Here is a 12,854-nt window from a genome sequence, read left to right as displayed (position 1 = left end):
CAGTTTTTGGGCACAAGATATTCAGAGTCTGGCCCATCTTCAGGCCTATAATCAGTTGTTTCTCCAAATGGCTCTGATTCCTTTCACAGATGATGGTGTTTGGAAATCAGATCTGTGCTGGGTATGTTTACTGCCACTGGGATCATTGCTTCCAGGTTTTCTTGGTGGGTAAAGACAGAAAATATATGTAAGTTCAAACACAGACGCGTCAATAACTCTTTTCACCTGTATCTGTGAGCATCTGTATTGAAAACCATTAGATCATGCCAGTACTTCCAATTCCAATACAACACACCTAGCGCTTTCTGTCCTTATCCCTTCCCGTCACTGTAAGTATAGTCTCCAATGCTGAGGAACCTGGCTCTCTCCATCCTCCATATATTTACTTACTTGTTCCATCAGTTTATTTATTTCTTAGTGTAACCTATCTCCTACGCTCCTGGCGGTCTCCCACCTGCTCCCCCTTTCCCTTCAGTGTCCCCCATCCTCAGGTACTGCTGGGCACCGCACCGAGCATGCCTGCCTCTGTGTGGCTTCTGGAGGCCCCTTGACCCCCCGCGCCCTGGATGCTGGTGGCCATACCATCTTTGTGCTCCTTTATGCCCCCCTTCTACCAGTGGGGCAGATTCCTGCCACCTTTTCTGCACAGGAAGACAAGAAAAGGCCTGTTGATAATTTCAACCCCTGTCCCCAGTCACTGAGTTTCTTAAGAACCCAGAGTGTGTCTGGTTCATCTTTGTAGCCCTACAGCCTAATAATATTTATCAGAAGTATTTGTTAGTTGAGTGAATACATGAAGTAAGTAAGTAAATAAGTATGGCATTTAGGAGGTGAGAAATATTATTTCCAAACATTCCCAGACACTCCTTTCCCCCAGAGAAAACATTTTTACACACCACCCATATTAATGGAGAAAGTGGGCCACTTTGGCTGAAGCTTTGGACTGAATGTTTGTGTCCCCCCCCAAATCCATATGTTGAAGCCTAATCGCAGCGGGACGGTGTTGGGAGGTGGGGCCATGAAAGCGGGCTCCCGTAGTGGGATTCATGCCCCTCTAAGAAGAGGCCGTCCACTCTATTTATCCCGTGAGGACATGGCAAGAAGTTGGTCATCTGCCACCTGGAGGTTGGGCTTTTCCCGAGCCCGGCCATTCTGGCTCTGATCTCAGCCTTCCAGCCCCCGTACTGGGAGAAAGAAATGTTTGTCAGGTGTGCGCCCCGTCTGTGGGACTCCGTTCCAGCAGCCCGAGCTGGCGAAGACAAGGTAGTTTCCAGTCTAACCCTTTGCTGTTTGATACCATCCATGGTTTCATGAAACACCTTGTGGAGATGTTAGTCCCCGTGAGCCGATGAGGCTTTGAAGCGTAAACGGGGAAGTGATTTGTTGAATGTGTACTCGGTGCTGAAGCCGGAGATAGACTCGGGGTGTCCTGATTCTCAGGGACGCTGAGGTTCTCTGTTCTTTCCAGGGATGTGTCCCCCCCAGGTGACTCAGGCGCAGCGTGTCTGTGGGAGAAGAGAGCACGCTTGCTGGGGTGTCCTGAATGCCAGCCACAGGCATCAGGCCTTTGTTCTGGCAGCCAGGCGAGCCTCCAGAACATTCTGTGATGCATGTATCTGGTGCTCAGCACGGTTTCAGGCACACGGCTGGCATCTCTGCCTTCCGCGGTGTGTTCACTCATTCGTGGGCTTGCACGCGGCTGAGCAGGAGGAAGGGGTGCTCTGCGGGCCCCTGGAGGAGCGCAGGCTGTCAGGCGGGGAGGTGACTCGCCTTGCGGAAGCGAGGGTGACGTGAGCTGGCTGGAGGCAGTGGAAATGGGGACGGCGCCAGGAGTGTGGCGGACACCAGCAGGAGGTGGAGGCATGGGGGGTGATGAGTCCAAGAACCCAAAGCCTTAGCCTGACCCGCGGGGATCCCTCCTTGCTGTGGCAGCAAGAGTAAAATCTTGCAAAGTAGTTGGTGGATTTCATTTTAGACGTGATGAGTTTTTTGTCTTTGTGCTCATTTAGGGGCTAACGAAAATGAAGTTAAGTGGCTTAAGAAAACTCACCAAACAAGAAGAACCACGAGGGGACCTAATATTGAGTTTAGCCGGACGCTTTTTGGCGTGTGCTCACTCTGAGCCAGGCAGCGGCCCCGTGTGGTTTACACAGCGACAGGCACGGTGACGTGGTCCCTCTCTCATGGGCACGGGAGGCCTTGAACGAGGGGAGACGAGTGTGAGGCTCTCGTGCACGTGGGAGTCTGGGTGAGCTGAGGCGGTGTGGACGCCGGACAGCCCTCCTGAGGATGCTGAAGTCGGAGCGGAGAGTAGGGCTTGCCTGGGCTGGGCTGGAAGGGTGTTTCTGGCAGAAGGAACAGCAGATTCCTCCAGCTCAGCTCATGGTCACCTTGTCCTGGTTGTACGGGCCACCAAGACTGGGGTCACTTGGACCTCTGTCTTTGTCCATTCCCGATGTCCCATCTTTTGGAGAGTATCTGAAATCCTGTCATGTCCCACCAGCCCTGTTTCACTTGTAGGTCCAGGGAACTGCAATAACCGCGCAGCTGGTCTCGGGCCTTCTGCTCTCGGTGGTCTCTTCCCAGGGGAGCCTCCAGCTTAGCCTGTTAAGTAAGAGTCAGTCATGTCACTCCGCTGCTCAAAACCCTCCAGGGTCTCCCCTCACCCACCAGGTCAAAAGACTGTCCTTACCAATGACCAAGCCCACTCCAACCCCCGCTCACCCTCGCTCGCTGCCTCAGGGCCTTTGCTCTGGTTGGGAGTGCCCTCTGCCTACAATATTGAATTAGTGAACAGGGGCACACGTTGGAGGAACTAGGAGAACACTGGGCAGAGGTGATGTCAGCGTGTGAGGTGAAACCCCAGGTAGCTGAGAGCCATTTGAGGAGCTGGGATAGGAGGCCATTTAGAGATTGGGGACAATAAGCCCTCACATGCGTGGTGACTGTCCTGGTGCACCTTTCCAGTCATAAAACAGAAATAACTTTCGAGGTCACCTTTTTGAAGGTGAGTAGCGATGCAGAGCACAGTGAATCACAAATATTTCCTGGGATAAATTGTATTTTCCCCCGAAACTCATTGCGAATGTGATGTTCCGCAGCCAATTGACCGTTTCCGGGGTTTGGTTTGCTGGGTGGGCTTGCGGTGCCTGAGGACTTTTCCCTGGGCTGTGGGAGGGTCCTGTTTAGAATCCGGCTGGGCGCAGAGGGAGGCCAGGCTGGTGTCTAGCGGCCTCGCCAACACTCCAAGGCCACGACCTCAAGACACTGCTAACATTAGCCAACCCTTCGGACACATGATGTGTGCGAGGTCCGGCGCTACGCGCTTTGCAGTAGATTATCTCATTTAATCCTCAAGGAACCTTGGGACGTAGATATTATTATTAGCCCTGATTCCACAGATTAGCAAACTAACCCGTAGAAAGGTTAAGTAGCTGGAAGGTCAGCTAGGAGCAGCGGGGCAGAGACACAGACTCTGGCTTTGTCCCCATTCCTACCTAACAGTGTCTCGACACGCTTTACCACCCGTTCTGAAAGCAAGAAGATGTTATTCTGAAGCACGGGATGTAAGAACGTATGGCTTTTCATGGCAGTTTGATTTTATGGAGCACGGATTAAGTAAATAACTAGGTAGTAAAATTAATTGGTTAAAATTTAAAAAATGAACTAAAATGAAATAAAATAATATTTTTTAAAAAGATGTTTGAAGCTCGGTGTAAGGGAAGAGGTGTGTTTTGGTGTTATTCTGGAAGAACTGCCAGACTAGACTTCACTGTGTGTTGTAGGTGTGTGTCTGGATTAGCGCCAGCTGTCACTCTGATGAAGGTGGCACAGACTGAGAGCCCTTGGCCGTTACCTGTGACTTGGTCTTCAAGTCAGTAAATGACCCTTTCTGGTGCTATAAGAATGAATCGTTGGCAATTCTCGTGGCATGTTCCTGGCTGTTGGTCCCAGTGAATATGGCAAGTTAATGGAGAGGGTGGCTGCTGCCCACCATGCCCGAGGCCTGCCTTCCCATCATGCCTGAGGGTATGTGTCGTGGGAGGAGCCCAGCAGGAGGGAACTCTCCTGTCGAGGGCTGCTCTGTCATTAGCGTTGACCTCTGCTGGTATACGACAAAAAGTTTTGTCCAAAGTGTTTAAAAAAAAAAGATTTTATTTATTTTATAGAGAAAGAGAGAGAGAGAGCACGAGTAGGCAGAACAGTAGGCAGAGAGAGGGACAAGCAGGCTCCCCGCTGAGCAGAGAGCCTGATGCGGGACTTGTTCCCAGGGCTTCCAGATCATGACCTGAGCTGAAGGCAGATGCTTAACCATCTGAGCCACCCAGGCATCTCTCCAAAGTGTTTTAAAAATGACAAGCTTCTTGGGGCACCTGGTGGCTCAGTCAGTTGAGCATCTGACTCTTGATTTTGGCTCAGGTCATGATCTCGGGGTCCTGGGATTGAGCCCCGCGTCTAGCTCTGTGCTCAGCACAGAGTCTGCATGAGATTCTCACTCTCACTCTCCCTCTGCTCCCCCTTGTGTGCTCTCTCCATCTCTCTCTCTCTCTCTCGTGCATATACATACATGCTCTCTCTCTCAAATAAATAAATCTTTAAAAAAGTAACAAGCTTGTTGGAAACAGTGTTTTAATTTAAAATTAGGTCTTCTAGAAAAGGCCTACTTGGAAAATGGTCTGTAGGGCATAGAAACATACAGGACTGTGATCTAGGGTAGAGCTTCCAAATATCTTCTCGCTATGGCACACACAGAGGATAACATTTGTATCGCACACCAGGGTAGGCGGTAGGTGTTCATGCCCAGGGTGGCCGCTTGAGATCTTGGGGGTCCCCAAGGCCCACCTACTGCCCAAATGTGGAGACCATCGAAATTTCTGCCCCTCGCCTGGCAAGGACCAGTAGGAGGGAAGATCTGATGAATGATATATTTTTTTAATTTTTAAAATTATTTATTTATTTATTTATTTATTATTAATTTATTTGACAGAGAGAGAAAGATCACAAGTAGGCAGAGAGGCAGGCAGAGAGAGAGGGGGAAGCAGGCTCCCTACTGAGCAGAGAGCCCGATGCGGAGCTCGATCCCAGGACCCTGAGATCATGACCTGGGCCGAAGGCAGAGGCTTAACCCACTGAGCCACCCAGGCACCCCGAATGAGATTTTTAAACCCAGTCCTCATATTTCTGCAAAAATAGTTTTATGAGAGCCTTTCCTATTCTTCAGGTGTGTGGTTATGAAGATAAATTCTTCTGAGGGGATTCCAATTTCTGAAGCTTACTTTATTAGAGAAGAATTGTTTTACAGTGATTCTGTGTTTGTACCTCGTCCTAGGGAAACTTAAGTTCATTAAAAAAATAATAGGACCCATAACAGAGGTGGATATATAATCATCTGTAACGTAGAACTGGAACATTGCTTTTATGATTTTAATAATTGCAACTGGTTCTATCTTGATGGGCAGTTTCTAAGGAAATGTTCTTAAAATCCAAGCTTGGGCACTGACATTTTTCAACCGAAGACATGAAACTTATCAAATTTAGTAACTTTTCTCCCAAGTGAAGACAATGATTTTAAAAATAATTAATATGTATCCTCTTACAGACCATGATATGAGTACATAAACTGTATATTTTTTTACGATATTATGTTAGTCACCATACAGAACTTCATTAGCTTTTGATGTAGTGTTCCATGATTCATTATTTGTGTATAGTACCCAGTGCTCCTTGCAATACGTGCCCTCCTTAATAACTACCACAAGGCTCACCCCTCCCCCTACCGCCCCCCCAACCTCTCTGAAACCCTCAGTTTGATTCCCGGAGTCATAGTCTCCCATGGTTCCTCTCCCGCTCTGATTTCCACCTCCTTCATTTCCCCCTTCCTTTTCCTAATGTCCTCCATGCTATTCCTTATGTTTCACAAATAGGTGAAACCGTATGATAATTATCTTTCTCTGCTTGACTTATTTCACTCAGCGTAATCTCCTCCAGTCCCGTCCATGTTGATGCAAATGTGGGTACTTATCCTTTCTGATGCCTGAGTAATACTCCATTGTATACATGAACCACATCTTCTTTATCCATCTGTCTGTTGAAGGGCATCTCAGCTCATTCCACAGTTTGGCTATTGTGGCCATTGCCGCTATAAACATTGGGGTACAGATGGCCCTTCTTTTCACTACATCTGTATCTTTGGGGTAAATACCCAGTAGTGCAATTGCTGGGTCATAGGGTAGCTCTGTTTTTAATTTCTTAAGGAATCTCCACACTGTTCTCCAAAGTGGCTGCACCAACTTGCATTCCCACCAACAGTGTAAGAGGGTTCCCCTTTCTCCACATCCTCACCAACACATGTTGTTTCCTGCCTTGTTAATTTTTGCCATTCTAACTGGTGTATGGTGGTACCTCCATGTGGTTTTGATTTGAATCTCCCTGATGGCTAGTGATGATGAACAGTTTTTCATGTGTCTGATAGCCATTTGTATGTCTTTTTTGGAGAAGTGTCTGTTCATGTCTTCTGCCCATTTTTTGATTTGATTTTATATTTTTTGGGTGTTGAGTTTGAGAAGTTCTTTATAGACCTTGGCTACCAGCCCTTTATCTGTAAGGTCAATTGCAAATATCTTCAATTCTGTGGGTTGCCTTTTGGTTTTGGTCAACTAATCTTTGACAAAGCAGGAAAAAATATCCAATGGAAAACAGACAGTCCCTTCAATAAACGGTGCGGGGGAAATTGAGGAGCTATATGTAGGAGAATGCAAATGGACCATTCTCTTACACTGCACACAAAGGTAAACTCTAAATGGATGAAAGACCTCAGTGTGCGACAGGAATCCATCAACATCTGAGAGGAGACCATAGGCAGGAACCTCTTCGACATCAGAAACGATCAATAAACTGTGCATTCTAACACCAGGAAGAATAAAAATCAGGGAGGCTGCACCCTCACTAAGAAGATTCTTCAAAGCACCAGCTGAGAGGCAGAGGTGGCGGCCGTGAACGCAGGGGCTGTCGTGTTAGGTCATTAGGATGAACGCCGGTGGGGGGCGGGGCTCTGGGATGCGGGTTCCGCATCTCAAGTGTCACAGCTCTTGACTCCTCTCTTTCATGTTCTGGGTTTCCAGCCGAGGCGTTAAGACACCGGCTAGAGGAGCTGGACACAGAGAGGAGCAGCCTGCACTTCCAGCTCCCGTCAAGGCAGCCGGCGCTCTGCAGCCTGCTGGGCCACCTGCACGCCCAGGCCCAAGCTGCTGCGCACCGCAGGGCCGCTCCGCCGTGAGTACTCACGCTCGCCCCCACTTTCCTCCCCTGGCTCCCACGTGGTGAAGAGCGGGGCGTGACACAGCCAGGGACACCCTCAGCCACCTTTTCCTGGGATGTGCCCTTTGGTTGGTTGGTTGGGCAGGTGGGGGCTCCTTCCTCAGTGAGCGCCTGGTGTGGGTCCCGCTCCCCTGTGAAGCCATTTCTGCTCATGTTTCTGCTCCCGGAGGGTCGGAGGGTGGGAGGGTTGGGGTGCTAAGCTTGCCCTGGGAAGCCGAGCTTCTCAGAAGGTGGGGTGCATTCGCTCTTGGTAGGAGCTGCCTGGGAAGCCTGCGGGATCCGTAGGTGGTCGCCTCTGCCTGAAGGCTGATAGCACTTCCTCCTCCTCACTCGCTTCCTGCTTCTGATCAATGTTGGCTGTTTCTGCTACACGGGGGTCCCCGGGGACTGCTGGTCTGCAGGGCACGACCGCGCTCTCCAATGCAGTGGTTGTCAATCCTGGCTGCTTGTTTGAGTCCCCTGGAGAGGTTTTAAGTGTCCAGCTTCCACCCACACTGATCAGATCAGGCTCTCCGGGGGTGGGTCCCAGGCACTGGCACGTCTGGAAAGTCTGGGGACCCTGCTCTCATCCACCTGCTTGTTGGCTCGCTTCTGGGTAAAAGCTTGCAAGAGAACGCATTTGTGACCCATGCCAGCAGCCTCGTCACAGGTCAGGCCTGCTTCTGCTTAGGTGTAAACACGGCCACAGCAATTACATTTTATTTCCAACTTCTTCTGAATCCCGAAAATCGCAAGATCGATTCTCTGGCTTATTCCTGTTAAGTGTGCACGGCATCATTCCTTCGGTCTACCTTGGTGCTCCCTTACAGCCTGTCTTAACAGAGATGCCAATTGTTTTCACATATTCTCGCCCTGCAGTTTGCTGGTAGCTCACAGCTGCATGCCGGGCCCCTGGCAGGTGCTTCCTCAGAAATATTTGTTGAGTGAACTTCTTCTGGGCTTCTTAAAGGGCAGGTGGATTGCACCTCTCTGTTTCTATTCATTTTTTCATCCGGCATTGAGGTATCCTCATTTCCTCTCCATTTCTCACATGGAGTCCTTCCCAACTTGACTTTCTACTGAATTCTTTCTTTCTCCTGTTCTTTGGGGTCCTTCACTCCTGTCTTGGGTCATGGTTAACATCTGCCAATGTATTGTGTTACAAAATAAATAAAGGTGTTTTAATTATTTAAAACACAATAAATGTGTTTCTATTTATTTAACAACGTTCGCATAATGGTTACCAAGGGCTTTAGAAACTAACTACTTTTTTAAAATTTTTATTGTGATAAAGTATATGTAACATATAATTTGCCATTTCAGCCATTTTTAAGTGTACAGGTTGAAGACACAATAGCGTTGTGCCGCTATCACCACAATCCATCTTTAGAACTCTCGTCATCTTCCCAAACTGACATTCTGTCCTTACTAAATATGCGCTCCCCATTCGCTAACCTGTCCCCAGCCCTGGGCCACCACCATTCTACATTCTGTCCCTTTGATTTTGACTCTTCTCGGGATCTCATATAAATGGAATCACACAATATTTGTCCTTATTTCACTGACCATAATGTCCCCAAGTTCCATCCACATCGTGCCATGGGTCAGAATTTTCTTCCTTCAGAAGGCTGAGTACTGTTTCCTTGTGAGGAGGGACCACATTTTGCTTACCTATTCTTCCTACAACGGACAGGAAGGAACTGATTTAATCCTCAAGACAATTCTAGGAGGTAGAAGTACTTTATATATAATCTATATGGATTTTTTTTTGTATATAATCTATATGGAGGTCACCATCGTTGTCATTTGTATTTGTATGAGGTTAATGGGCTCATGCAGAACCCCCAGCAGGTGGGTGCCAAGACCGGACACAGGGCTGGTGGTCTGGCGCGAGTCCCGGCTTGGAACTGGCTTGCTGGGCTGCCTGAGTCAGAGCTGGCAAAGGCTTTTCAATGACTGTCTGTTTAGCCTACATGTGATTTGAATGGAGAGCGATGCTTTAGTTATGATCTTGGCTGAGTTTCTCACGGAACGCCGTGAACACAGTGTCACCCATTGTCACTCAGGTTACACCATCGGACATTCCTTCTATCTGACTGTGTCTTATGAAGAAGGCAGCTTCATAGAGTTCAATTTTAAATAAAAGTATATTCCTTTATTAACCATTTATTAAGCCAATATAAGCTGTTGGCTTCCCTTGTTAACTGTTATCCCCTTGTCATTTTCCCCAAGGGGTTACCTGCGTGCTGTACTTTTTAGTTCTTGTCCACTCTTGGGGTGAATGGGATCTGACCTCTATGATCTGATTTCTGACCCGATTTTCATCTGTCCTCTGATTTCCATCTCTATCACTGTTGCAATAGCAGTGATTTTCTGTTGGATTTAAAGGGCGTTTTTCAATTCTTACTCTGCTCTGTATCACTGCATGGTCTGGAATTTTTAATCAATCACATTCCCTCCTAAGACTCTCTCTCCCCTGTCCTTTCATGACTCATCCTTTCTTGGTCTTCTTGCTATCTTGCTGGCCGTTCTTCGCAACCTCTTGTGAGCTCCTTTTCCTCTCCCCGTCTCCTTGATATGCATGTTCCTCTGTCTTCTGTTCTAGCTCGTCCTGTCTCTCACTTTATATAGTGACATGAAATACTCCCGTGCTTCAGGTTCTATTAACATTCTAATTTCCCTCACGTTTCTGTCCTTAGCCCTGATCCCTATCCAGGGTTCCAACCTACTGTTTGGGTTTTAATGAACATCTCCCTAACTTTGGCCGAGTTTACTGTTTCTTTATCTTTATTTTATCCTAAAAATGTACTGTATTTTTCTCCTTGCCTTTATTAAATTTATCTTTAAACTATTTATTAGATTTACTGTCCTTCTCCCCAGTCAGCCCCTTCTAATATATCTCCGATCTCCGTGACTTATGTCACTGACCAAGTTCCCCAGGCAGGAACTCTGAGCCATACATGACGCCTCCTTTTGCCTTACTTCTAACTTCGTTGTTGATCCTACTGTCTGACCTTATCTCATTCCCACTCACTTTGCTCACTCATGACACTCAGAGTTTATTTGTTTCTTTCTTTCTAGAAAGAGAGAGTGTGGCACAGGTACGAGTGTTGGGGGCGGGGCAGAGGGAGAGAGAGAACCTTAGGCAGTCTCTGTGCTAAGCCTGGAGCCCAACGTGGGGCTTGATCTCGCAAACGTGGGATCATGACTTGAGCTGAAATCAAGAGTTGGGTGCTCAGCTGACAGAGCCACCAGGGGCTCCTCAGATTTTCTCATCTGGATTACTGCAATGGTCCCCTTGCTGGTGCTCCTGATTCCAGTATCATTGTCTCTCACCCTCCTCAGCACCACAGATGGTAATAATTGTGCATGTCCAATGGCTCTCAGCATCTTCCAGATGAGATCCGTGCTGATTACTTAGCGTGACATTCAAAGCTTTTCCAGTCCAGCTCCTGCCCTGCTTCTCAGTAGCCCAGAATCTGAGCAGCCATCACCAACCCCTGCAGTCCCCACACACTGAAGTGTTAGAAGTCACCTGCGTGCTGTAATGTGTCTGAATTCTGTGATCTTGTACATGGCCCACTGTGACCGCCTCTTGCTCATTCTTCGAGACTCAGCTCAGCTGCCGTCCTTGTGAAACCTTGTCCTGAAATCATACCATCTCCCCCCTTGAATGACTGGAGCACCTTCAATTACCTCACCCCTGTCTTGGTCTCCAATAAATCAGTCTGTGTCCTGGACTATCAGTCTGCTCTTCAGACGGTGAGCTCAAGGACAAGACTGTGTTTGTATTTACCCTTTTATTCCTGGAGACTAGAACAGTGGCTGATCCCAAATAGGTATTCCATAAATATTCACTGAATGAATGAATATGGTCGTATGTGGAAGGTATATGTGATATCTATTGAGAGAGAGAGAGAGAGAGCCTGCACTCTAATGTGGCTCAGTTTCCCTAGAGAAAATGCTCCTTCAGCCTTTTTTCTGACGCCTCCGGCAAGGACTTCTACAGTTCTTCTTGATAGAACCGTGGATTACAGGTCGGGAGGCCTGAGTTCTGGTCCGATTTCTCTACTAACCAGCTATGTAGGACCTGGTATAGTTTCCTAACTTCTCCACACTTCACTCTCCTCATCAGAAAATGAGGGGTTTGAATGAGATCACTATTTTCCAAACTTCAGTGATTTATGTATAATTGTGGCTTTTCTTTGCCAAAATACCTGTCCTATTATTGATGCAATTAGACAATAGTGACTCAAAATCAACTTCTTAAATTTTTCTAATGGATACAAACAGAATTATGTAGTTCATAATAATCTTCAGAAAGTTGCCTTTCAGTGTGCCAGCTGCCCATCTAGCCTGTCATCAGCGGGGTCACCTGGACTCATGGGTTCCCCACAAACCGAGGGCTGTGGCTGCAGTTCTCACAAGGCCACCAGGGGGCCACGGGTTGGGGCTAAAGCTCACATGGCCTGGAGCCAGACCAAAAAAAAAAAAAAAAAAAAAGTTTCTCACAGGCGGGAGGCTCTCTCTGAGTCAAGGAGGAAACAGGGATATGTTCCAAAGAGTGTTACTTTTCCTACAGAAGTGAAATAGTTGTATTGACATGGGAAATTTCCAGTACTAATGAATAATACAAATGAGTACCTCCTGGGGATCCCTATAACCACTGTGTGCGACCACATGAAGGCTTGCACGCGGTTTCAACAGACTCACAGTCTTCTGAGGCTCATTCCTTCACTCTTTGGGGGGGTCTTTGGTTTTTTTGGGGGTGGGTCTTTGGATCTCAGGTTAAGAAAGTGGTTTAGAGTAAGATTTAAGGAAATGTAAATACCCAAGTACAATCAGGTACGATACTTCATTTTTAGTATTTACTGTCATTTTGTTCTTAATAATCTGTGCCGTTCAACTTTTTTAAAAACCATCGTGTAATTCTCTGAGTCTCATCGTTTCTCGGCTAAGATCGGGCATGGCTCTGGGAGTCTTGTGTAGAAGGCCACCGTGATTCACACTGAGTTTCCCGGGTCCCTCCTGCAGCCCAGAGAGTCTCAGCTGCTACCTTCCTGGGCTAAGCGGGCTTTTCTAACGGTGGGCACCAGCCCTCACGTGGCGTGGTGCCCTGCCTCGGTTGTGGGTCCCGTGGGGCCGCTCAGCGTAGAGAAGATACTGATTCAGGATCAGGAAGACAACTGGTTCATGGGGGTGTCTCTCATCTGTGGAGGTGCAAACACACCGTGGTTCTACTTTTCTCCAGCCTCTGTTGTGCTCTGTTGAATACATCTTCCCAGTGTTTAATGCTATCTTGGGTGGATAAGATGCAAGTCTGGGTCATTTTTAGTTACTGATGTTCGTCCATCCCTGTCCAATTTGAAACTTCCATTATAGATCCGTTTCTGATCTCTCCCTGTCCAGTGTCTGTAACCTTCGTCTTGTTGGTTGTCGCTACCGTGTGCATGGGCTCTGGTGTGCCCGTTGTCTGTGGCACTCATGTATGTGTTCTCCAGACGACAGCCCAGGCCCTCCACACTGCCCAGATCCCGATGTGAAATGCAACCACCCCT

At 47.8% G+C, this 12,854-nt stretch overlaps 1 protein-coding gene across 1 annotated transcript in view; it reads left to right on the top strand.

Annotated features, from left to right (window-relative positions):
* The window catches only part of LOC111160496 (disrupted in schizophrenia 1), a 294,921-nt gene that overhangs the window by 45,408 nt on the left and 236,659 nt on the right, over positions 1 to 12,854 (top strand). The window contains exon 4 of the mRNA XM_022523643.1: positions 7,122 to 7,272. Within this exon, the coding sequence (XP_022379351.1) occupies positions 7,122 to 7,272 (151 nt within the window). The remainder of the gene's footprint in view (positions 1 to 7,121; positions 7,273 to 12,854) is intronic.

This window comes from Enhydra lutris, unplaced genomic scaffold (assembly GCF_002288905.1).
Source record: "Enhydra lutris kenyoni isolate GAN:26980312 unplaced genomic scaffold, ASM228890v2 scaffoldscaffold76, whole genome shotgun sequence".
In the NCBI taxonomy this organism is placed as follows: Eukaryota; Metazoa; Chordata; class Mammalia; order Carnivora; family Mustelidae; genus Enhydra; species Enhydra lutris.
This window is presented reverse-complemented; position numbering and strand designations above follow the sequence as displayed.